This window comes from Carassius auratus, chromosome 7, assembly GCF_003368295.1.
Source record: "Carassius auratus strain Wakin chromosome 7, ASM336829v1, whole genome shotgun sequence".
Taxonomy (NCBI): domain Eukaryota; kingdom Metazoa; phylum Chordata; class Actinopteri; order Cypriniformes; family Cyprinidae; genus Carassius; species Carassius auratus.
This window is the reverse complement of record NC_039249.1, coordinates 32,938,403-32,964,625: the sequence shown is the minus strand read 5'-3', so window position 1 is coordinate 32,964,625 and position 26,223 is coordinate 32,938,403. Positions and strand designations below refer to the sequence as shown.

The 26,223-nt window shown below is 39.9% G+C and overlaps 1 protein-coding gene across 45 annotated transcripts in view; it reads left to right on the top strand.

Moving 5' to 3' along the window:
* LOC113106534 (receptor-type tyrosine-protein phosphatase delta-like) overlaps nucleotides 1–26,223 on the top strand; it is a 339,617-nt gene that overhangs the window by 270,023 nt on the left and 43,371 nt on the right. For 17 of the 45 annotated variants that reach the window (XM_026268559.1, XM_026268607.1, XM_026268575.1 and 14 more), the window contains 12 exons: nucleotides 404–415; nucleotides 2,907–3,176; nucleotides 4,169–4,750; nucleotides 5,341–5,486; nucleotides 5,625–5,769; nucleotides 7,162–7,467; nucleotides 8,363–8,556; nucleotides 13,365–13,391; nucleotides 16,534–16,651; nucleotides 22,803–23,390; nucleotides 23,708–23,808; nucleotides 24,463–24,719. In XM_026268559.1, the coding sequence (XP_026124344.1) occupies nucleotides 404–415; nucleotides 2,907–3,176; nucleotides 4,169–4,750; nucleotides 5,341–5,486; nucleotides 5,625–5,769; nucleotides 7,162–7,467; nucleotides 8,363–8,556; nucleotides 13,365–13,391; nucleotides 16,534–16,651; nucleotides 22,803–23,390; nucleotides 23,708–23,808; nucleotides 24,463–24,719 (2,746 nt within the window). The remainder of the gene's footprint in view (nucleotides 1–403; nucleotides 416–2,906; nucleotides 3,177–4,168; nucleotides 4,751–5,340; nucleotides 5,487–5,624; nucleotides 5,770–7,161; nucleotides 7,468–8,362; nucleotides 8,557–13,364; nucleotides 13,392–16,533; nucleotides 16,652–22,802; nucleotides 23,391–23,707; nucleotides 23,809–24,462; nucleotides 24,720–26,223) is intronic. The other 28 variants (XM_026268605.1, XM_026268587.1, XM_026268584.1 and 25 more) reach the window with 9 other exon arrangements.

Sequence of the window (26,223 nt, the reverse complement as noted above, 5' to 3'; positions counted from 1 at the left end):
ATTTTATAAACCTTGATGGCCTGATGTCCAGCGCTGCTCAAACAAACACTTTACGGCCTTAAAAAGTGTGCAAGTATTCATGCACAGGTCCCAGTCATGTGGTTTACGTGAAGAACCAATGTATTTCTCAAATACTGCATAATCAAAACTCCAGAAGAAAGTCAGTCCAGACCACAGTAACTGCTGATGGCATGTAAAGCTTATAACTGGACCTGTGTCATATTGTTTAATGGGCAGCACAATAAAAGGCTTGTAAAATGCAGCCCACTTTTCTTTTCCTAGACATTCTGTCTCTAGCAGCAATTCTCTGGGTTGAATGTGGCCTGTTTTACTCTCTCTGTATTTTCCCTTGTTTTTCTCCTCATTTTATTTTGTTTCCGCATCAATTCCCTACATCCCTCAGAGCTGCGAGAAGGTTGGTGTGTTTTTTCTTTCTAACCATCTTCAAACTCAGAAAACAAATGATACAGAACATAGTCACAATTCCCAAGAGTACGAAACAAATAATTGTAGCTGCATTTGCGTGTGTACGATTAAATTCTGCTTTTGGTTCCTTATGTTCTATGTTTTGGTCAGTTTTTTTTTTTTTACTTTTTCCTTTTGTTGTGGTCTGAACGAATGCGCTCCTGCTCTCTGCTGTACTGCTTGACCAAAAAGTGGTGCATGTCAGTCAAAAACGCAGTTCGTCTCGGGTTTGCATGGTGGATTGGTCATGCTGAAGTTGTCTGTCTTCTCCCACATGTCAGTGGTCCTGCTTCCTAACTTTGATCGACACGTGCTTTCCTAACACCTAGAAACAAGCTTCCATTCGCTGACCTTCACCATGGTATGAACTGTGATGAGACATGCTCCGTAGCTCTGTGAGATCAGATATGGTCTTTCCTTTCCACCTAACAGGCTGCTAATACAGGACAACTGATGAATGTTAAGCGTCTAAAGTCTTGACAAATGAAACAGGATTCAGATGAAAGGGGAAAACATCATATCTCCCGGAACAGCATTTCAATTGAAAATTAATTGCGATAGGACTAAAAATCTGTTTGTGATAATTATAGATTTAATCTCCAGGGATGCGCAACATTCAGGTCCAATCCATGCCACACGTAGTTAAAAATTATCTTTCCTTGTGACATTTCTGTTGGTTAAAGACTTAAAGAAATTTTAACTCCTCGTTAAACATTGGTTTCGGTTCATCCTACTGTTATTTTAGTTACAAGTAATATAATAAAGATCCTAGCCAAGAACTGTCCATGTCAACAGGAGGAGATGTAATGAATAGGAGCAGGTAAATGGGATTTAAACCGACCCCAGTGCAGGATTCCTCAAATCTTAGCCTGCAGATTTAAGCTCAAACCCTTGTTAAACTCACCTTCCTTTAACTCTGAAGACCTTAATTAGCTTGGACCCATGTCGTATTAGGGTTAAAGTCAAATCCGGAAGATCAGTGGCCCCTCCTTAGTGGAATGTAACGTCCTAATCATAGATATCTAGTTCCGCATTCCCCAACCCTGTTCCTGGATGCACATCAACATTAACACATGTTGCTGTTCTCCCTTTCCTGGTTCTCTGAAGAGAACTGAATCTGTATACTGTATACTGTCTGTGTGCCTCCAGGAACATTGGGAAACACTGATCTAGTTTACTGGAGCTAAGTGTCTTAAAACTCTACAAATATTTGTTATGATGAACCTCACAAACTTTGTCAAATCCAATGATTCGTCATCCTCAGATGGGCTCATTGTGGCAGGACTGATGTAAACCGCTGCACACTGAGTCCCAGAAGCTGCATAAAGCCGGCAGAGCTTGTCACTTTGAGAAAGCTCCTGCCACTGCTGTGTGCATTATACATCAGCCGCTGCCGTCTGAGACTGACAGTATGTAAGCAGTAGCACTGACATACGTTCAGTTATTTTGGACTCTTGAATCTTCTCCCACCCTTCTGCTGTCCCGTATACCCTCTTCCTATGAGCTGGAAAATAGTATCTCTCTCTCTCTCTCTCTCTCTCTCTCTCTCTCTCTCTCTCTCTCTCTATATATATATATATATATATATATATATATATATATATATATATATATATATATATATATATATACCTGTCTTGAAGACTCTAATAGACTTTAATAGCCCTGTTGATTTCCTGTTATCTGACTCTACTAGTCCTCCCCTCATCCTCTTCTCTCCTCTTATTCCCCATTTCTCTTTAATTCCCAAAGTGTCCCTCTGGAATGAGCAGTTTGCTTGTTTGCATGACAGATTCAGGAATGCCCCTCTCCCCACACCTCCATTTGCATTGAGGGTTTATCTTTTATTTATCTAATAATTTGCTGCATTTGTTCATTTTCATTTTCACTCAGTTTCAGGTTCAGCCATCCATTGCCATCAGCCATGTTTATTCAAGGTTTCACGACTGTTTCCGTTGACACGTGTGTCCACTTTTTGAATGGCAGCTGCAGACAGTCACAACTAGTCTCTACCCGTTGTTAGTTAGCGGCGGCCCTGCCGTGGGGCTCGTTGCCATCTGTGTGATGTGGCAATGTGATTCGGCACATTCCTTCACATCAACTGGAAGAGAATGCAGCATCGAAGTTGTACAAACACACACAACTCCAGCATGCTGTGGCCCTCCAGTTCCCCCTTGTGCTGCTGTTCGTTTGTCACGCGTGGGTCACCTGTGCATGGCGTCTGTTTCAATGTCCCAGTCTTAAGGGAGTGAAGAGGAATGTTTGTGTGCAGTACATGTGCAGTAGTTTCCTGTTGGATCCTGCTATATCTCAAACCTTTGATACAGTGTAGCAGTGAAATCCACCAGATCTCTGTTAGTGCCTCACCTGCTAAATGTTCCCGAATGTTCCTTAAGCCTACATCTGGACCAAAAGTTACTGGTGCATTTGTTCTCTTGCAGTGAGACGGGTTCCACCACGGTTCTCCATTCCCCCGACAGACAATGAGATCATGCCCGGTGGAAGCGTTAACATCACCTGTGTGGCCGTCGGGTCACCAATGCCCTACGTCAAATGGATGTTGGGGTCAGAGGATTTGACCCCTGAAGATGACATGCCCATCGGGCGAAACGTGCTGGAACTCACTGACGTCCGGCAGTCGGCCAATTACACGTGTGTCGCCATGTCAACGCTGGGCGTTATAGAGGCGGTCGCACAGATTACGGTCAAAGGTAAAGAATCCATGAGACGACTCTATACTTAACATTCTAACTGGCACCAATCTCCTGTTATTTGATCTGTCTTATCACATTCTGCAGATGAATACACAAACTCCTACTGTTGGCACACTTGTTTGCTTTAACAGGCCAACACACTTACAGCTGTTCATATCCACGCACACACACACACGCACACACACAATGCCTTTGTCTGCTTCAGACATAACAAAATCACATTAGTCATAATACGCCCCAAGAGACAGCACACAAAGACTAAACATTATCTGTCCTATCGCCAGCCTCACCTAATGCGCTCTGAATTAAAGCAATAAATTACAGCCCGTGGAATATTTAAGACATGTTCTAAACAAACTGCAGAGTCTCTCTTTCCTCTGGGGTAACTTGGTTTTCTCCTTATCACGGAGGTACTGTCAAGACTCTGAGCTGTATTACATTAGTGGCTAACAGCACTGTAACCCACATCTACTGTCCCTATGTTGGCAGAGCAAGCTGACACTTTAACCTTCTGCTAGTATCCCAAGGGAAGGGCACATGGTTCTTGAATGATAATGGCATAACCGTGTAGCTTACCAATACAATAGCTCATACAACAAAGACATTTCCTCTAAACCCGGTGAAGAAACATTTCACCCCTGTTTGTCAGTGTTCAAATATAAAAAAATGTTTATGTCCTTTGAGAGTGAGGGAAAAATTCACTAAACCAAAACATGCAATACAAAATAAATTAGGCTTGTTATAGAATGCACCTCAGGGATTGACATTAATGCTTGTCTGGGTCAAGTAAGCAAATTTGTGGCTTTAACGGATTGGGATATTTCCTCTATCAAATTAGGAACTAAAACGAACATCATTCAATTTTAGTGATCCCCCCCCCCCCACAATCATTAATATTGCTCCAGTAATCGTAAGTAACTAATTACAGTGGATTTTCCATTTTCCAAATAATTGAAATTCACTGATGGGCTGCTTTATTGTTGCTCCAGCTTTACCGAAGCCACCAGGTGTTCCCCAGGTGACGGAACGTACAGCAACAAGCATCACGCTCACATGGGATTCTGGGAATCCCGAACCTGTTTCTTACTACATCATCCAGCACAAGCCCAAGAACTCTGAGGACTCTTTTAAAGAGATTGATGGAGTCGCCACCACTCGATACAGCGTAGGTGGGCTAAGCCCTTACTCTGACTACCAATTCAGAGTAGTTGCAGTGAATAACATTGGACATGGGCCTCCCAGTGAAGCCATCGAGGCCAAAACAGCAGAGCAAGCGCCAAGTACTGCCCCACGGCAAGTCCGAGGGCGCATGCTAAGTGCCACGACTGCCATCATCCACTGGGATGAACCCGAGGAGGCAAATGGGCAGATAACTGGCTACAGGGTTTACTACACCACCGATCCAAGCCAGCATGTCAACCAATGGGAGAAACAGATTGTAAGGACTTCCAGTTTCCTCACCATTCCGGGCCTGACGCCCAATAAGACTTACTACATCAAGGTCCTGGCCTTTACCTCTGTAGGAGATGGACCACTTTCATCTGATTTGCAGATCATAGCCAAAACTGGAGGTGGGTGTTGGGAATGACAGGAATAACAGCTCTTTTTTCCTCTTTTCTGTTCTGTATATATATATATATATATATATATATATATATATATATATATGTATATAAAAGATACAATATTTGGCTCAGACTATGTCATAAGGTTGTGAATAATTTTGTTATACTATGGTTAATTTTGCTGGATGTTCAACATAAACATGTTTCATGTGGCGATGTCTATTTTGGTTTAAGCCCCTGAATTAATTACTTAATTTTATGTATTGTCTGTTTTAATTTGTAACTTGGTGGACACAAAGCAAGAGATCAGAGGATTTTTGGTAAAAAGCAATTAACGAGTTTGAAACTAAAGACTCATAGCTCTGATTGGATGGGCTTTATTTATACACATAGCCAATATGAACAGTTGAGTCACAATTGAATCAGTTATGGGACAGTCCATGCCACTACCACTATTGTATATTGAATCTCTGGTTACTCCAGGAGAACCAAGTTTGTTCACTAATGTATTCTCACAATACAAACATGAAGAGAAATGTCTGCAATGTAAATTACTATTTGTATAATTTCTGTTATTTGTTATAATATTTTTATAGTGCCCTCTCAACCAACGGACTTCAAAGGCGAAGCCAAATCTGAGACGAGCATCTTGCTTTCGTGGAACCCCCCGACTCAGACGGGCCAGGACAATCAAATTGTCGGTTACGAGCTGCTCTATAAGAAAGGAGATGACAAAGAGGAGGTCCGAGCACGAACAGTCGTTGGCAAAGGCTTTCACTCGTCCCACAATTGATGTCATGGTCATTGCTCAGATTTACTGTACAAACTCTATTTTCTGGGGTTTTAACCTTTGTTTTTTTTTTTCTTGTCCCTTCCTCAGAAACGAGTAAGTTTTGAGCCCACCACAACCTATTTACTGAAAGACCTGAAGCCGTTCACTACCTACAGTTTTCAGCTGGCCGCACGCAGCAAACATGGAATTGGCGCATACACCAACGTGATCTCGGCCGAAACACCTCAGACACGTAAGTCCCTTTCTGTCTCTACTGTTTTTCCTCAATACAGTGGTTCAAGAACAGGCACAGCACATAATAAAACAGAAATCCTCCATTTCCTAACCATTTTTGCTAATGTAATCCTGAATTTGTTAGCGCAGTGGTTTATACTGATATCTTTTTGAGAGATGGAGGCATTTCTGTTTTATGCATTGAGAGCGCTGTTAGCGCACATCTTGTTTGAATGAAAGTCAATTTGTGGAATATGTAGTCAAATGACAAGGTCACTTTGTTCAAATTTGGCATCATGTATTAGCCAAATAAGAGATGAGACTGAATTATTCATCTGTTTGGCTGTAGTCATTTAGCTTATGTGTGCCTTGTTTTTTGACTTTGGCTATTGTATACCACACTGCATTTGAAAGATTTACCAAATTTGGAGAGGTTCCATATGGAGCCTTGTTGAAAGCTCAAATGCAATGATACGTAGCTAGAAAAGAAAATTGCATTCCCAAAAGACCTCATATTTATTCTCCATTCGTTCAAGTTGAACTGTAACCAAACTTTTGATCAACTCCTTCATTAATCTTGCCTAATTTGATGAATAATTAATGCTGACAAGCTTTACTGTGCTTCACTTCGTACTCACAATTTGAGACAATCTGAATAAATCTGAGGTCCTCTGAGTACATGCCAGGTAAGTATCTTGGAGGGCTGTTTTTGCGGTAGAGTGTTGCATGTCAGAGTCTAAAAAAGTCAGTCAGGAACTCTCGGACCATCCAGGCTTTTACCTCAAACCAACAGGCCTCGGAAAGGTTGGTGAGCAATGCATTTCCTGTTTTTACAGAGCTGACACATCAACCTTTGAAATTTTGGATTGATGGTAACTGCTTGGAGGAAACAGGGCCCAATTTAAAACCTGGCTCGTTAAGAATTTCCGGGTTCTGTTAAATGAGAGCAGTTTGAGCCCTGATTTTAGGATATTATGGGAAAAAAAATATGTGTAGAGTTACGAAGGTAGGTTCTTCAGTTTTAGGGTCTGCACCTGTCCCACCCTGCACAATTTGTGAATTAGTTTTATCTTTTCTACCTCCTTACAATAAGTATATGACACTTTATTTACCCATTTTGTTCTTATTTTTAAGCTTCATTAAATTAATGTTCATGTCATCATTTTTGTTTTTAATAAATGTAGTCCCTGTTATTCATTCTCATTTGTTGTCATTTTATGTTCCCTTTGTGTTTTGTTTTTGTTTGTCCATCAACATCATCTCCACCTCCACCTCCACCACAAAAACAAAAAAAATCCTCTTACCTCAACCCCCGTGAACCTCACCTGGATCCAACCCAAACTACAAAAACTGATTAAATCCGATAAATTACTATTCTGCTCCTCCCACAATCCTCTAATCCTCCAATCAGAGCCCTCAGCTTCACCCCAGGAAGTCAAGTGCACTAGTCCAAATTCTACCAGCATTCTGGTAAGTTGGAAACCACCCCCGGCGGAGTTCCAAAATGGAATCATGACCAAATACACCATCCAGTACGCAGCGACCGAAGGCGATGATACCTTGTTGCATCAAGTCTTGGACATACCACCAGAAAAGTACCATTATCTGTTGGAAAACTTGGAGAAATGGACAGAATACCGTGTGACAGTGAGCGCCCACACTGAAGCGGGAGAAGGCCCAGAGAGTTTACCTCAGCTAATCCGTACGGAGGAGGATGGTATGTCTTACTCACACCCCACTGTGACCCTATGCTAATATCTACCCTCAAAACATGCCCCACGCCAGACTTCTGCCCAAGGCACCCTAACACCACTCGTTTATCTTTATTAACACTAATTCTACTAACCAGGATTTTTTTGTGACCTTTCACCAAACCAACATCCCCTTACTCTCTGTGACAAATTTTTTGAGAATTTTCGAGGACATTTTTCAGACTTTTTACTTTACAGACTTTCATGGCAATTTCATGGCACGTTTTTCTGACAACTTTAAACTTCCAACAATCCCAAATGTCTTGCTGTTTTTCCCCCCATTTTCTTATTAAGATAAATGAAATGGCTTTTTAATGGAGTGAAACTCATTTTCATACATGAAAAAAAGATGACTAAATCGACAGTGAATCTTCAGAAATGGGGCTTTTTTTCTCAAACGTCCCACACCAATGATATTTTTTCAAAAAAAAAAAAAATCCATTTGTTTTTCTTTTTGTCTTCACTCTATCATAGCCAAACTCCTTTAGAGTGCTTCAAATATCTGAAACACTCCTCTCGGATTATTTTTTCTTGTTTTTATTCCATATTTTGACTCCACTAAAACCATTTTTTTTTTTTTCAAAAAAAAAAAATTAGGTCAGCTGCTTGACCTGTTTTTGGGGATTGTTTTTTGTTTTGTTTTTTTTTCTCTCTCTCCTGTTTTTTTTTTTTTTTTTTTTTTTTTTGACTTCCCATTGTTGAAATATTAGTGTTATCCAGTATTTGTTAATGACATAATCCCATTTTGTAGATTTTTGTCTGCTTCACTGCTTTGTCAGGGGAGACGTCTCATCCAGTCGGTTGGGAGGTCTGTCATCTTTAAGCTTGACCTTTCTGTCTTCTATCCCATAATTCTCTCAGTGCCCAGTGGCCCTCCTCGTAAAGTCGAGGTGGAGGCTGTCAACTCCACATCTATTAAAGTTCTGTGGCGGTCACCGGTGCCGAGCAGGCAGCACGGCCAGATCCGTGGGTACCAGGTGCACTATGTCAGGATGGTTAATGGGGAACCCGTCGGGCACCCTGTCATCAAGGACATGCTGATCGATGACGCACAGGTAGGCACCCACCTGCACAGCTGCACCACTTCTCAAGTCAATCTTTACAGACTTTAATTAGTTATATGGTCATGACACAGTTCATATAACCAGCTGCCAACTCCTTTGATTGCTTGTGTGTCTGTCACAAGAGAACATGACTAGCTACTACTAAATATTGTAGAAACATAATTTTCTGTAAAGTTGCTTTGTAATGATTTGTATTGTAAAAAGCGCTATACAAATAAACTTGAATTGAATTGAATTGAATTGACTGCAGGAACACAAATGTGAACTTAAGGAATGTTGTGCAAACTAGTATATCATATGTTTCAGTCACATAATGCATTTAAGAACATGATTAGAGAGGAGTAAAAAAAAAAATAATAATAGTAATAATGATAATGCAGGTTTAATGCTGGTGTAAGATGGTCTACTAGTGTGGACTAGGTTAGAACAAGTTATTTTTTTTTTTTTTTTTTATCTTTATTTTTTAATGGCAGTGACGCCGATTATAAATATTCTGTATATACTTTTATTTTATTTTAGAATTTTTTTTTTTTTTTTTTTTTTTTTGGCTGCTTATTTGACTATTGTGTTGTTAGCAAGGCAGCTCACTATATATTATAAAAACAAAATTATATAAAAATAAAATTGTTATAAAATCAATTCAGTGTTAATATTTTAATGATATTATAATAATGAGTACATTCCTTATTACATAAAATATACATATATGTTTCGTTTAAGTTATTAGTTGATTTAAATTGTGCATATTTGATAATACAACAACGAACATCTCAGGTTATGCCTGTAACCATGGTTCCTCGAGGGAACGAGATGCTGCATCGGAGGACATTGTGGGAACATCCTTCAGCGTGACCAGCTCTGAATCCTGTGTGTAGTCAGTCCAATGGATGGGCGCTACATCACAGGCGGGGTGATATAGTGACCAGGAAATCGGCATCACCATCTAGGAGTGAAGCAAGTTACTTGTTCCGTCGAGGAACCATGGTTACATGAGTAACCTGAGATGTGTCTCTTCAGGAACTCTGCGTTGGAGAATGCTTTGCGAACGAGTATGCTCACGCCGCCAGACTTTCAAATCTCTGCCTAGTGTGGAAGCCTGCACAGCTAGGGCTAGAGAACAGAAGAGCCAGGGGTGGCTTGCATATCTAGGCCATAGAGCCTGACAAATGTTAGGGGCGTAGACCATCCCACAGTGTATCAGAGGTGCTGCATCGATGTACCTGCTAAGAAGACCTTGGAGGCTGCCAAAATTTTTGTCTAAATGAGCCTTGACCCCTACAGATGAAGGGAGGTCAGAGGACTCATAATTGATAGGAATGGCATCTACTTACTACCGACTGAGGTAGACCTGTAGCAGGTAGACCTCTTTTAGGGGGACCATAGATCATGAGCACTTGGTCCGCCCTTCTCCACAGGGCAATTCTTTAGACGTATGCACATGCAGTTAAGCTTCTGCTGTTCTGGCTCCCTGAAGGCAGGACGGCTAAAGGACTGGAGTACAACAAGCCGTGATGTAGAGGAGGGTACCTTAGGAGCATATCCCGCTCAAGGGTACAGAAACGCTTTGGCCAGACAGGGCACAAAGTCGAGATTGAAAGGAGGCCACTGAGAGGGCCTGCAGATCCCCAACTCTCTTGAGAGAAGATGTAGCCAGAAGAAAAGGACTCTTGATGGTGAGGTGGCAATTAGAGATTTCCTCAATAGGCTCGAAGGGGGGCCTACAGAGAGATTCTAGCACCACAGCAAGGTCTCATGGACACAAGATTGTACTGGAGGCCTCAGAGCAATGTGGAGGAAACTTGTAACTAGGGAGTGTCTGCCCACTGACTGACCACTTAAAGGGACATGGTAGGCCGCAGTGGCTGCCACATAGACCTTCAGGGTGGAGTGGGTCAACCCTGTGGAGAATTGGGCCTGCAGGAACTCTAGCACTATACCAACCAGGCAGTTAAATGGGTCGAGCTGGCAGTCTCCACACCAAGAAGTTAAAAGTTTCCACTTCAAGGTGTACAGTTCCCTCATTAAGGGAGCTCTGGATTGGAGGATGGTCTCAACAGCCTCGGTTGAGAGACCGGGAGCTATAAGCTGTGCTCTCTCAGGGGCATCCTGCCTCGACAGGATGTCTGCTCCCATATTGAGATGCCCAGGAATGTGTACTGGTGTCGGCGAGAGGAGTTTGCCTTTGGACCACACAAGGATCTGGTACGCTAGTATGTATAAACAGTGTTAGTGCAGACCTCCTCTGTGGTTTCCTCCTCCTGTGGGAGAACCCCTTGGTCTTTAGCCACCACTCTAGGGTCTCATGTACAGCAGGCCAAGAGGTATCATGTTGGACGCAGCTGCCATCAGACCCAGGAGTTTCTGAAACTGCTTGACAGTGACTCTCTGACTCTCATGACTGCAGTGAGGATCGAATCTATCCGAGCAGGGGACATACCTGTCTGTATCGTGGTCGAATCGCACACAACAACCACTTATCTGGTCCTCTGTAATGGAGAAAGCACACTTTTCTTGACGTTTAGTCTTAACCCCAGCTTTATCATGTGGACAAGAAAGGCATCTCGATGTTGAACAACTCTCAGCACTGACTGAGCTAAAATCAACCAATTACTGATATAGTTCAGAATGAGGATTCCCTGGAGTCGCAATGGTCACAACACAGAGGTAGCAAGCCTCTACATTTCCGGATGGTGACTGAGAGTGGCACTCGCGGGATACTGCTGTGCCCTGTAACTACGGCAGGGTTAGCAGACCGATCTCCTGAGGATACTGAGGCGAGACAGACACCGAATTATGCAATCTAGCATGCTTCATCCCAAAATGGCCTGTCCTTATCAATCCTGGGCCAGTCGCATCAGGACTTCTTGGCCGAGGACCTCTAAGTCTTAAAGTCTTAAGTATGGTCCACAGATCTGGCTTAAACTTTAAGGCCCCTGACCCCGTTTTTGAGCCTCCCTGGATGAGGAGCTGATATTCGGAGGAGGCTGCTCCAGCCCGGCAGCCTCTAGATCTAGAGAGCAGCAAGGGAGGAACCACTGGAACACCGCCACCTGTTTAAAGCTTCCTGGTACCTATCGATGACAGAGTTGATGGCATTGCCGAACAGGCCAGAAGGGACAAGCAGGGCATCCATGAAGCAGACCCTGTCTTTCTCTTTCATATCTGACAGGTTCAGTCACAAATGACTCCTCCGCCACCATTGCTGCAATAGACCTGCCTGGCATTGGTGGTTTCCTTAGTGGCACTTAAAGACATGTCAGTGGTCCTCCTGGGCTCTGTAATATCCTGAGATTTTAACTCCTCACCGTCATCCAGCTCTTAAAGCAGATCGGCTTGGTACGTCGTAAAACCGCCATGGTGTGCAGACACGCACCAGCCTGACCCACTGCCGAGTACACCTTGCCCACTAGCACTGAATTTGGTATGTAGCGGCTTGGAGGACAATGCCAGACCATTCAAAGTTGACGTAGCGTCAGGAGACAGATAGCTTGTAAGCGACTGTTCTATCCAGGGCATAGTCTTATAACCATGCTCGCTCATCCCCGCCACATTTCCATAATAGTCAGAAGTAGGGATAAAGAGGCGAGCCGAGAAAGGTCTTCCCCATGACCTCGAAACCTCTGGGAAATAAGGCAGATTCCGTCATGGAGATGGTGGCTTAGTACGCAGAAACTGCTTATCCAGTTCACTCTTTTGTGGTTCAGCCATTTTATCTGCGGTTCAATTGATGTTTAACTTGGCCATGTCATGAGTTACCAGCTCCAAAAGCTCCCCATACTGGGGCGATTCCTTATTGACACTCACCACATCAACCTCATTGGTCACTGGATTAATCTGCGATCCATCTTGAGAGCTGACTCAGCTTGTTCTGTTCCCAGGCAGGAAATGTCCAAACTGTGTGTATCCCCACCTGCAATATAACGTGGGCATGGAGCAACACACAGCCTGAAATGCTGCCTGGCATTGCCCTTGCTTAAATAGCTTAGTCTTGTCTTGTGTTTTTGACATTTTTGACAAACAACACTAAATAAGACTCGCAAACAAATATCAGACTCACACACACAAAGAGCACTTGCAAATGACAGAAAGCTGATGCGGGTTTCACCGCATGTGCTTTTAATCTTCCTGGTCACTACGTCACCATGATACCTCGCCCATCCATTGGACTGATCACACATTCACATGGTTCAGAACCAGTCACACTGAAAGATGTTCCCAAAGTGTCCTCCAATGCAGCTCGAGTTCCTGAAGAGGAAACATAAGTTTCACAATGAAGAAGACAGCTAAAATAAAATAATGGATTTTTACTAATGTATTAAAATAACACAGTTACTCATCGTCAAAGCTCTTATTTACACATACTGTAAGTTCATGAGGGACACAAATAGGTCATTTTTCACTAACTACTGTTAGAAAGAAGGCAGTTAGTGTATGATATGCATGGGTGCATTAAAATTTTTATTTCATATCCATATGGAATGAAGGCTGTGATGTTACTGTGCCATAAATCACAGACAGCATGTAGACCTGTTTTCTGCTTGATTATACGTGACTTTATGTTAGACAATGGACAATGTGATGAGATCGGCCCAGCGTGGAATGCAGAGACACAGACACGCTATTTGAATCCTCCAGAATTATGAATCATTCATCATCCCAGCATCTGCTCATTCACTGAAACAAGGAGAGGCACATATTCTGACACTTTCCCATGTCTTCACCAGCACAGTGCATTTGAACTTATTTTCTTGTTTGTCTGTTTGTTTGTTTCTCCTGCTCCTCTCTGGTCTGGGCTTCAGTGGGAGTATGATGATTCAGCCGAACATGTGAGTACATCGCAGGGTTCTACAGCTTTGCACTTCATTCCATTTCATGCGGAATCATCCAACATAAACAAGTCAAGACAAGTCAATTTATTTATAGAGCACCACATTAATACAACCATTGTCGATCCAAAGTGCTTTACAATAAAAGGTTACCTAAAAAGCAACAGAGATCAAAAATTAAAGGAGAAAGAGATAAAATATAAAATAAAATATGTATATAAAAAACACACCAAATACATAGAATCACTCAAAAGCAAGGGTGTAAATATGAGTCTTTAAGTTTGATTTAAAAACACATCGCAATGAAGAGGCCCTGATAGTCAAGGGAAAACTGTTCCAGAGTTAAGGTGCAGAAACAGCGAAAGCTCTGTCGCCTTTGGATTTACAACGTGAACGATGGACAGATAAAAGAAGCTAGTTACAAGACCTTAATGACCTAGAGGTCGTATATGGCTGGATAAGGTCACAGATAAAATCCGGGGCTCACTTACCCAGTGCCTTATATACAAAAATAAGGACCTTAAAATCAACTCTGAATGTGATAGGGAGCCAGTGAAATGAAGCAAGAACAAGAGTAATATGCTCCCTTTTTTGTTCCTGTCAACAATCTGGCTGCCGCATCCTGAACCATCTGAAGCCGAGATAGAGTGCTTTGAGGAAGGCCGACAAACAGAGAGTTACAATAGTCCAGCCTTGGACAGATTAGTGCGTGGATGACAATTTCAAGATCTTTTCGAGAGGGAAAATTTTTTACTTTCGCAACAGATCTGAGGTGGAAGAAGCTATCGTATTTTCCGGACTATAAGTCGCACCTGTGTATAAGTCACATCAGTCCAAAAATACATCATGAGGAGGAAAAAAAACATATATAAGTCGCACCGGACTATAAGTCGCATTTATTTAGACCCAAGAACCAAGAGAAAACATTTCTGTCTACAGCCGCCAGAGGACGCTATATGCTGCTCAGTTGTAGACTACAGGAGCACTGAGCAGCATCTCTGGCAGCATAGAGCACCCTCTCGCGACTGAAGACAGTAATGTTTTCTGTTAGTTCATTTCTCTTGGTTCATGTCAAATTATATAAGTCACAGGACAAGCCAAACTATGAAAAAAAAAAGTGTGACTTATAGTCCGGAAAATATGGTACTCTTTACAACCGTGTTTACATGCTTGTCCAATTGTAGTAATGGATCGAAATGGACCTCTAGATTTTTTTTTCATGCGGTTGTAAGTTATCACTAAGGGAGCCTAACCTACTTTTAAGAGTAATATTGAGTGCAGCGGGGCCTAGCAGAAGCATCTCAGTTTTATCAGTGTTTAGCTGCAAGACATTGTTAGCCATCCAAGTTCTCACATCGTCAAAACATGAGAAAAGAGGTTGTAAAGAGTCATTTTCGAGTTTGATAGGAAGGTAAAGTTGTAGGTCATCGGCATAGCAATGATAGTTAATACTATATTTCTGGAGAATGGAGCCTAGGGGAACCATGTTGAGCGAGAACAATAAAGGGCCAAGAATAGAACCCTGAGGAACACCATAAGGGACGGGTGCAGAAGGTGAGGTGAATGACCCAATATTTACTGAAAACGTCCTGTTCTTTAAATAATAGGTGAACTGTAATTCCGTGCCTTGAACCCTTACTGCATTGTGTAGTCGATTCAAGAGGATGTCATGGTCAATAGTGTCGAAGGCTGCACTCAAATCTAACAGAATCAGAATGTCAGATGACCCTGAATCAATGGACAACAAAAGATCAATAACAACTTTAAGCAAGGCTGACTCTGTACTATGACGTACTCTAAAACCAGATTGAAACTTATCCAGAATGTTAAAAGCATCCAGGTAAGAAGTAAAACTTACTGTGAAAGCACTGCTTTCTCTAAAACCTTAGACAAAGTTATTTTCCAAGCAGTGCTTGCTGGCCTATAGATGTTTAATACAATTTTGTGTAACCATCAAAAGATGACATTGTATCTCATTCATTAACCATGCATGTTTTACGTTGTTATGCAGAAATGTCAACTTAGCAATAAATATGAAATTAAAAAAAAATTACTTGACCTCTTAGTGTCAACTGTCTGTCGATTCTAAGAGCGTTACTTTCTTACTGTACAAACCTACTCAGAGCATATAGCAAAAACATGCATGATTAGGGACTTCAGTTATGAGCAAATAATGAACAACCTCAAGTGTCATACACATAAGACTTTATTAATTACATAAACACTTAAACTAGTCTAACACACACACACACAGTTGGCATAGGAACAAGGCTTATAGCTTAAACAGTAAAGAGAAGAGAAATAAAAAAACATGAAACTCTGGTACAATTTTATATTCAGCAGATCTACAGCCTCAAGGAAACATCAGTTTCTTATTTCAAACACACCTTTGTAAATGGTACGTATGATACTTAATGTATCAATTAATAAGACTAAGTTTGATACTCGCCTGTTTGAAAAAGAGTCCTGATGCACTTTGGGGCTCCAGTTGGTCTCTGCTGAAGTGTGTTGATAAGAAACATCAGTTTGAATCAGAGGATCTTGATGAATGGGAAGTCAATAAACCCTTTGTTTAGATGAGGGGGCATTAGATATTATTTGGTGTATAAACGGTGTATAGATCCATGTTCCGGTCTCACTTTATATTAAGTGGCCTTAACTACTATGTACTTACATAAAAAAATAAGTACAATGTACTTATTGTGTTCATATTTTATTGTAAAACACTTTTGCTGCTATTGAGGTGGGATAGGGGTAAGGTTAGGGAGAGGGTTGGAGGAATGGGTAAGTTTAAGGGTGGGTTAAGGTGTAAAGTATGAGTCAACAGTGCAAATATAAATGTAATTACAGAAATTAAATACAGATGTAATTACATGTAGTTTTTTTTTTTAATATAAGTACAATGTAAAAACATGTATGTTCACAATTAGTACATTGTACTAAATTATTAATTAAACTGTAAGTAAATAGTAGTTAAGGCCACTTAATATAAAGTGGGTCCCATTTTCCTTTATTCTATTATACTACCATTTTACACCTGTGAGCAAACACATTCTCGAGTGTGTTTTTTTTATGATTTAAAAAGTTTTTTTTTTTTTGTTAAAAATGACTCTTGTCCTGCTGTTTTTTTTTTTTTTTTCAGGAATTAGTCCTCACTGACCTGCAGGCTGAGACCATGTACTCGGTTACGGTTGCCGCTTACACAACCAAAGGCGACGGAGCGCGCAGCAAACCCAAGCTGGTCACCACCAGCGGAGCCGGTAGGTTTACGCCGCTTCAGAGCAATTTCTGCCTCTGTTGCTGTGGACTTTGCAGAGCGGCTCAGAGGCTCGCTTCTCTCCTCTGCAGCCATTAAGACTGAATGCCTATAATTGCCCTCGCAGTGATGATGGCGATTGTAATTCCACTCACCTACGGCTCTGACTTTGAAATGCTCACAGGGGTTAAGGAAATAATGGAAAAATCCGTCAGGAAAATGGCAAAATAGACTTTTTCAAAAGAAAAGAATACTACGCACCATCTCGATTATCACTGAAAGGCTTGAAACGCACAATCGCTTATAAGTACAGGCTCTTTTCTGTTGTACCTCTAATTGTGCTGTTATTCAGCTCCTGAAAGGCCTTTTATTTCACTTTTGTCCTTGAGTGCATGACTGTGAAAAGGCACACAGTATCACTGTTGACTTCTATTTGATATTGTAACATTACAAATTGTCAAACTTACAGGGTTTCAACTGGAGAATTAGGAAAATAGATACAGCAGTGCAATATTAAGAGGATCAGTGGCTGTGTCAGATCTGTGAGTCTAAACTGGTTTTGCTTTCCACTTCTGGACTGATGCATTACTGAACTATTTTTACCATCATCCTAATTATATTCTATTTTACCTTGGATAGTTTTGTTTTATTTTAAAGAAATATTTGTAGAGATTGATTGGACACACGACCTTTCAATTCAAAACAGATATGTTTTCACTAGGGGTGGAACGATACATGTATTCGAAACGAACAAACCAAAATCTCGGTTCGGTGCATGAGACCTTACTACAAGTACAGGTTATTCACCCACAATCCAGAAGGGGGCGCCTGCAACAATGCAATGCTGATTGATAACCCGCCACCAGCAGATGAACAGCGAATTCCATGAGTTGTGCACCTGTCATGGTCAACAAACAAAGCCCACTAGACACATAACCTATTGCTGATTCTGAATGTGTCTCTCACAGACTGATGATGGAGTTTACTTTAAAGGGTTGTGCACTCAACTGTTTGCGAAATGGAGCTTTGTGCTCATGTATCCTACCTTTCTCAGTCGGCACAAATCCAAACATTCCATAATATTCCCATATTTGTGATGTAACATATCTGAATGCTAGACTATTATTTATTATGTAAATTTTAGGCTTTATGTTTCAACAAGGACGCAGAGGCAGGCGAGCTGATGTTTGGTTCACTGTATTTTATTTTGATAAAGAACAAACTGTGCTGTCAAGTTCAGCAATGCTGTAACTGGTTGTGTTTGTGTGTGTGTGTGTGTGTGCGTGTGTGCGCGTGTGCTTGTGTTGGTGTTATCACTTCAACTGTTTCCTTACACCAGCAGAATCAACTTTAATCACTTATTGTTTTATTAATAATGCATCACTGTAGAAAGGTCTGCTTTTATTTGTGCACACTCACAATGAAAACAAAACAGGAAAGCAAATAGGAAGTCACGATGTTTACCAATGAAGCCTGTCACAACAATTAACTCAATTCAGCTCAATTCAAATCAATTCAATTCAAATAGCTTTATTAATCCCAGGGGCAAATTGCTTTTCCATGTTACAATTGTTTTCAAAACTAAAAAATAAATTAAATAAAAGAAAAATAAAATAATAAAATGAATAAATATATGTATAATCATATATCAATAAGTAAAAAAAATAAAAAGTAAAACAAATAATAATAAAAACGAAACCAATAAAAATGGTAGATCAAATCTAAAATTAATTGGGTGCAATAGAATTACAAATGTGTATAATTGTGTAAAATACAACTAATCTAGTATTAATAAATAAGCAATAATAATAAATTGTATTGCACATGAAAATCCCTTATTGCACATAAATATATGTGAACTGCACAGAATCTCAGCATGTTTATCTGTGAACTAAATAAAAATATATATTTCAGTAATGTATTTCTTGTATGTATATAGAGTAGGTGGGCAACCAGATTGTGCTTTCTACTGCCGCGAGCACCGCCGCTACGACTGTAAAATGCATGTGCAGCTTTTGACTGCTGAGTGGCGCTTTAAACACAAGTTATCCAACAAGCGCATCAAAGCATATTTTCACAAATAGCCATCAGCATATATATATTAGTGATGGGAAGTTCGGATCATTTTACCGACTCGGACTTTTGAGTCTCGTTCAGCAAAATGAACAAATCTTTTTTCGAGTCATTTCGTTCATTTCGTTCATTTTAGCAAAATGTTATTAAAATATTAAGTGCTACCTCCCCAACACATCTAGTACTTACGCAAACGTTGATCACACTACAAACAATACAAAACTAAAATGCTATGAGATAAAGAAAAAAATACTCATTCTTTACCTGGGTCTTCAGTCTGTGATTAGCTCACCTCACCTCTTATCTGACAAGAAGTCTTCGGGTTTAAGTCATTCCTTAATCACGTGACAGACCCATACACTAAACCAACGCGGTCTTGAGCCGGAAAGAGAATTGATTAGTTCATCTCATGAGTCTTTCGGGTCGAGTTTGACTCGTTCCTTAATCACGTGACAGACCCATGCGCTATTTCTGACATTTCTGTCACTGTGTTTTTGTTACTGTTTGTTGAGGATCTGTGGTTTGTTATTATTTTATAAATAAATAAAACCCTGTTATAAATAAAATTTTGATTAATTTGTCTTCTTGACTGTCTATCGGTAAATAAACACTAGGCTATATAATAATATAATAATCCAAGCTTACAATAAAATTATTTATAGACTAGTTTGTTCATTTTTACTCCAATTTTGAGTTTGCTGGTATAATAATTGCTTTTCCTAGGCAGACTTGACATATTGGTGTAATATATGTATAAGAAGATTGCTCAAAAAAGGACATAATGACATACATTAAAAGCAAATAACATTTTGAATTTGAATTATTAATGTTAAAGACATTAAGGTTATGATAACTTCAGCTTTAACAGTTTTAACCCAGCTCAGAGTGAGGCGTTTCAGATCCTGGTGCGCTGCCAGTGCAGGGGCCATGTTTTGGGAAGACTTTGACGAGAGGGTAGCAAGTTTGAGCCTTCTGCTGCCTCTTCTAAGACCTCAGATGCTATGATGGCCAACCTTGCAGAGCCACTCTTACCCCGCACATCAGACCCTCTGGCCTGGTGGAGGAGATGTTCACCAGTATACACAAGCCTTTCTGAAGTCACAAAGACAAGACTTTGCATTGTGGCCACATCCGTGCCATCTGATTTTTTTTTTTTTTTTCTAAAACTGGGCAGATTATCTCAGATAGAAGAACTCACAGACTCAGCCCATCCAAGGTCAGGGAGCTTGTTGTTTTTTTTAATAATGTAAACATGCCTTAAAGCAAGTCCTAAAAATATAGCCACAGTGTGTTATTTATTTTAAAGCTTATTTATTTTTATTTATTTAGAAAAAGACTAGCTTGTTGTGCAATATTTTTGTTGTTGTGATTTTAAAAGGTAATTTGTTATTGTTATAAGGCTCCGTAGCTTTAGTATCTCTTAATTTTCATTTATTTTTTATTCAAATGGTTTAAAATTATTTTGGGAATAGCTTGTTGTGCAATATTTAGTTTTTCTTTTTTTTAAATATTGTACTTTTAAAGTTCATTTGTTAAGGTTATTAGACCATGTGGCTTTATTATCTTTTAATTTTAATTTCATTTTTAATTATTTACATTTTTATTATTTTAATGTATTTTGGAATAGTTGTCCTCTTTGTTACAAAGCTTTTCTGTAATAAACAATAAACAACTATTCAAAAGTATGTACAGTGTTTTTAATGTTTATAAAGTGTCATATGTTACAAAAGTATGGTTTAAACAGACAATCTGATTTAATAACTGCACAACTAAACAAAAACAAACAAACAGACAGAAAAAAAGATCAACATTTTAAGCATACCCAACTCTTTATTTCCACATTCAGTGTTATGGAAAAGTACCACCATGACAGAAATTAAAAACAACAATTTGAAACCAGAAATGCATCACGTTACTGTAAGAGTAAATAATACTAATAATAAATAAGTACTACGCACCCATTTTGTAAGGAAAGTTGTAAATGAACTAATTACTCTAGCCAATGTTGTCACATCACAGTACAAAAGAACGAAAAACCCGAAGAACCGAAAGATGAACTATTCAATTATCTGCATTCTTTTACTGTCAGTGTCTATGGTTTTAGCGTATGGGGCTGTCACGTGATTAAGGAACGACTCGACCCGAAGACTCATGAGATGAACTAATCAATTCTCTTTCCGGCTCAGACTGCATTGGGTAAGCGTATGGGGCTGTCACGTGATTGAGGAACGAGTCAAAAACCCGATAGACCCGAACTATGACCAAATCAATTCTCTTTCCGGCTCAAGACTGCATTGACTGACAGGTGAATTACTACGACTAGAACAGAACCTATAGAATAATGCGCATGCGCGACTGAACGAATCACTCCCCGAGACGACTCGTTCTTCCCGAGTCACATTAAAGATTCGTTCAAAAAAAAACGAATCGTTCAAGAACGACACATCACTAATATATATATATATAGAGAGAGAGAGAGAGAGAGAGTGAGAGAGAGAGATAGATAGATAGATAGATTTAACTTGATTTTCAATACTATTAAATTGACTTTAAAATCTTTTTAAAAAAAGAGTTTTTAAGTTGACACGAGTGCAAATATCACTGTGCATGTGCAATAGCCTAAATAAACTTGTACCTTGTATCCAAAGACCTTGATTGCATGTTACCATGAAACTAACAATATAATTACATTTTTGTTGTTGTTGAAATGAACAATTTCTATATAAAATGGGACAGCTACCTTTATATCAAACATTTTTAAGTCTTCCACACATGAGCAACATGGAGGCAGCTTCTGCGCCAGAGTGCACAAATTGAATGGGCATGCACAATTTTTAAGGGGAGAAGAGGCTTTTTTGTTTCTTAAAGTACTTTTCAGATGCAATAAAAAAAAAAAAAAAAAAAAAAAAAAAACGGGATAAACAAAACCACACAACTTTTAAATAAAATAATTGTATATATATTTGTACTACTGTTTGTTCAGAATTAATGAAAATAAACCGATCATAGTAGATTTTCTTTATTGATTTTTTTCTCGTTGTACCGAAATCGAACTGTGACCCCCAAACCGAGGTACGTACTGAACTGTGACATCTGTGTACCGTTCCACCCCAAGTTTCACTTCCATTTTAACAGTTTAAAAGTTGGAAGTTTTTTTTTTCTTTTTTTTACTGTCCTATTGATAACCACTATTGGTCGGCACAGCAATGGTTGTTGTAGGAGTACGTGATAAAACATTATACATTTGACAACCGGTAGAGATTTCAGTCTGTGATTACATTGCACGATGATATTTTAGCACTGCATCATCAATAAAATGAAGCATTTGCAAGCATTTGAATCTTTAAACATTCAAGTGATTTTAAACCGCTTAAGTGCAACAAGATGCAAAATTTGGTAACACATTTTGGTAATCGCACATAGTCTGAATAGAGTTATTTTTTCCTGCTTATTGCAAACAAAAGTCAAATTCACACAGAATGCAGTATTTATGTAAGCATTGCCAGCCATGTCAGACAAAGAAACAATCACTTACTGCACTTGAATTAATCACTTTTGAATTCATTGTTATTGAACTGAAGTTAATCTGAATCACTGAATCTGAATTGAGGTGCGTAATGCCACTACTGTCTTCTGTAGAGCTGCTAAACAGCTGAAACAAAATTAGTTCCATAATTGATTTAATAATTTGACATTGATATTTAAGCTGCTGTTAAATAATCTATTTTGTGCTGATATCCTAATTAGGGTTATCCAATTATTTGGGAAATGTGACCAACTAACCATATTGTTATATAGTTTTTATTGTTATTATGAAATCTGATCTAAGATAATCTGATATAAGATTTTGGTTATATCATTGACCTCTAAGATGCTGTATTTTTCTATTTCATGGATTAGATAATAATCGTAATTGAGAGATTTTACTGGTTTCCTTATCACGATAACTGTATCTTCAGTAAAAATGTCTATATTGTGCTCTATATTGATATATATTGACATGTATTGTGATATTAGATTCAGGTCCAGTCATCCACCTCTAAACTGCTCTACATTTCTCTGTTTCGTCTTTCCATTATCAGTTCCAGAAAAGCCTCGTCTCATGGTGAGTCCAACGAATATGGGCACAGCTTTACTGCAGTGGCACCCACCCACCAACACTTACGGCCCACTGCAAGGCTACCGACTGCGGTTCGGCCGCAAGGACATTGAGCCTCTGACCGTAATCGAGTTCTCCGAGCGCGAGAACCACTACACCACCAAAGAGATCCACAAGGGGGCGTCCTACATCTTCCGCCTCTCTGCCCGCAACCGGGTGGGATTCGGAGAGGAGACGGTGAAGGAGATCACCACACCTGAGGACACTCCTGCCGGTTACCCACAAGGCATCATAGCCCAAAGTAGTACGACCACCACCATTCAGGTCAGCTGGCAGCCTGTGGCGCTATCCGAGCGCAATGGAGCCGTCATCAAATATGCCCTTCAGTACAAAGACATCAACAGCCCTCGTAGCCCCTCAGAACTGTTCATTACAGCACCCGAGTCCACCGTCATGCTGGACGGCCTTAAAGCAGACACCACATACGATATTAAAATGTGTGCCTTCACCAGTAAGGGCCCCGGCCCTTACAGTCCTAGCGTCCAATTCAGAACACAACCCATCAACCAAGGTAGGAGGCTCGCAACACCCTCTCTGCCCCCGTTTGCCTTCTCCTACAACCTTAAGTCAACTGTGAGAAAGAGTTTGGTTTTCAGAAGCAATGTGAATCTGAAATGCTCCTAGCATAGCTAGTTCAAATCAGTTAGCGTCGTGCGGAGTCTATGGTAAGCTGCAGGTAAGGTTAAAGCTCTGGACTAGTCCTCATGAGGTAGCAGGCGAAGTGCTTGGCAGGTAAGGCTGATGTTGACTAGCTGCCTTCCTAAAAGGTGGTGAAACCAAGCACTGCAGATCTGTTTCTCTAATCCATCTGCCCCAACTTTTTTTTAGCAGTGTTTGCAAAAAATTTTCACGTGAGAGCTGCCATGAAGACTTCGGTGCTGCTGACGTGGGAGATTCCCGAAAACTACAACCCCGCACAGACGTTTACGGTGAGAGACCTGCGTGAGGTTTTGTGAGCCACAAAGCATCTACATAGCAAGCTTCCCTTTGTCAAAAAGAAGTGTGCTTAAATTGTATTGATGGTGCACTTGTAAGTGTACTTAAAAGCTTAAAAAATGCATCTAATATTAATTAAACTTAAGTGACTTAAAGTGACTTTTTTTTAAGTTATCTTGTAAATAATGTCAAATTAAAACTTTTATAAAATATATTTTGATTTTGGCAGTACATTCAGCCATACTCTTTCCATATTTCAAAGATAATATAAGTAATTATGAAACGCCATCTAAATATGTACTTAAGTGGGTCAAAAACACTAACGTTTTACTGTGTATTTAATACATATTTAAACTATAATATGTTTTCATTTAATTGCAAGTAAAATGCAGTTAAGTGTCTGAAATCATTTGATGCAGTTCACACTTAAGTATATTATTAAGTATATAGCTCTAACAACAGCATGATGGATACATGCAATTATGATTTAAAATTTGGCAAATTAATGCATCTTCATAATGCTGTCTAACTTTTGAAGCATCCCTTAAAATGCTGCCTACACAGGCTACTCCCTAGGTTTTGGGTCACTAGCTCCAGCTAACACATTAAAACTGGTTAAAGTCTGCTGTGACGGTGGTTCCTCGTAGATCCTGTATGATAACGGACAGAGCGTGGAGGTGGATGGGAAGCTGACGCAGAAGCTCATCACCAATCTTCAGCCGGAGACGCAGTACTCGTTCCTGCTCACCAACCGTGGGAACAGCGCCGGAGGACTGCAGCACCGCGTCTCCACCATGACAGCTCCTGACATACTGCGCACCAAACCCTACCTGATCGGCAAGACCAGCTCAGACGGCATGGTCACGGTCGAGCTGCCCACTGTTCAGACGGCTGAGAAAGTCAAGTGAGCACCAGTTCTGCTTTGTGTTCGGGTTTAATGAGAGCAGCACCAATGGCTTTATGAGAAGATCCTTCACCTCCATCCTCATGTCTGTCTCAACATTACATCATTTAATCGGTTCCCATGTGTTGGACTGCATTTACCAATTATTCTACTTAGTTTTATGCTTTAGCTTAGTTTAATAAGAGTGGAGGTCTCATGGCGCTTTTCCACTACACATTACCAGATCGCTTCGACTCGACTCACCTTGGTTTGGTTTTCCACTGTGTAAAAGTTGTACCTGTACCTGCTTCGATAGCTTTTTTCTGGTGAGGTTCTGAGTGAGCTGAGGCAATACTAAAATGTGACGTGAAAACACGGCAGACTGCTGATTGGTCAGAGAGAATCGTCACTATTCACTGCACGCTCCAGACGGAGTATCCTGAATAACCCCACCATCGTTCTGCTGCCCTCAGCCTCTCCAGAAACAATGTTTGCCTTACTGCTGTGAGAAACAGCCACATCCCGAGGATCAGAAGCAGCATACACTCGATTTCCACCATTGTCCTGTGTGTGTGGGTAGTGGAAAAGTTTCATTAGTGTCAGGGTCCACAGTATGGTTTTGGTACAGAAACCTCAATGTCAGTTCAGTGCATCTCAGTGAACAAAAACTGATCGCTAATTCACATTGCATCTACATATATTAATATTCTGTGCATTCTTGTTCGTTTGACTTGGAATTTAAGTCCACATGATCAGGATATAGTGTCACTTTATAATGGGAAGGATTCAAGTCTTAATGTATTTTCAGGCTCTCTATGTATTTATACTGAGCATACAGAGCATTTCAGCATTGATTGTCTGTTTTAATGAGGCATGTTTATTTTAAAACATGCACATTTTTGCCTCATACAAAATAAATATAATAGTAATAATAATTATTATTATTATTATTATTTCCCTCACTTTCAAGGTTGGGAATCTCTGGTAGCAGATAAGAAGCTGACATTGAGATATCAGTCCTCTGTGGAGTTAGAGATGCTTCTGGTTACAGAACTAGAGCTATAGTCCTCAAGTGCTCAGAGAAACCGACATGTTATTTCGACTTGAAATACATAATAAACATGAAAAGTTTGTGACTGAGACATCAAAATCATAATCTCTGCTAGAGACTTAAAAAAAAAAAAAAAAAACTTAAAATCAAATCTAAGAAACAAGATTGGGCAAACCACTGATAGATATGTGTACCTTGTTCTGTGCATTACAGGGTTATTTTAGTGTCACTGATAGACTATCATGCTTTATGTGATGTTGTTATATTCACTTATTTCAGTCAATGTTTATTTTAAAGTAATTAATTTTAGTTGAAAGTGAAAAGTGAAAGTGAAAGTTTCAGTTAACAATAACCCTGGAGCATTAAAGATCAGTTTTTGTTTTCTTTTGTTTTCATTTAATTTGTTTTCTTAAAGTTTACACTTTATTGTGCAATAGTCTACATGTTTACTGACTCTCAGAGTAGACTGTTAGC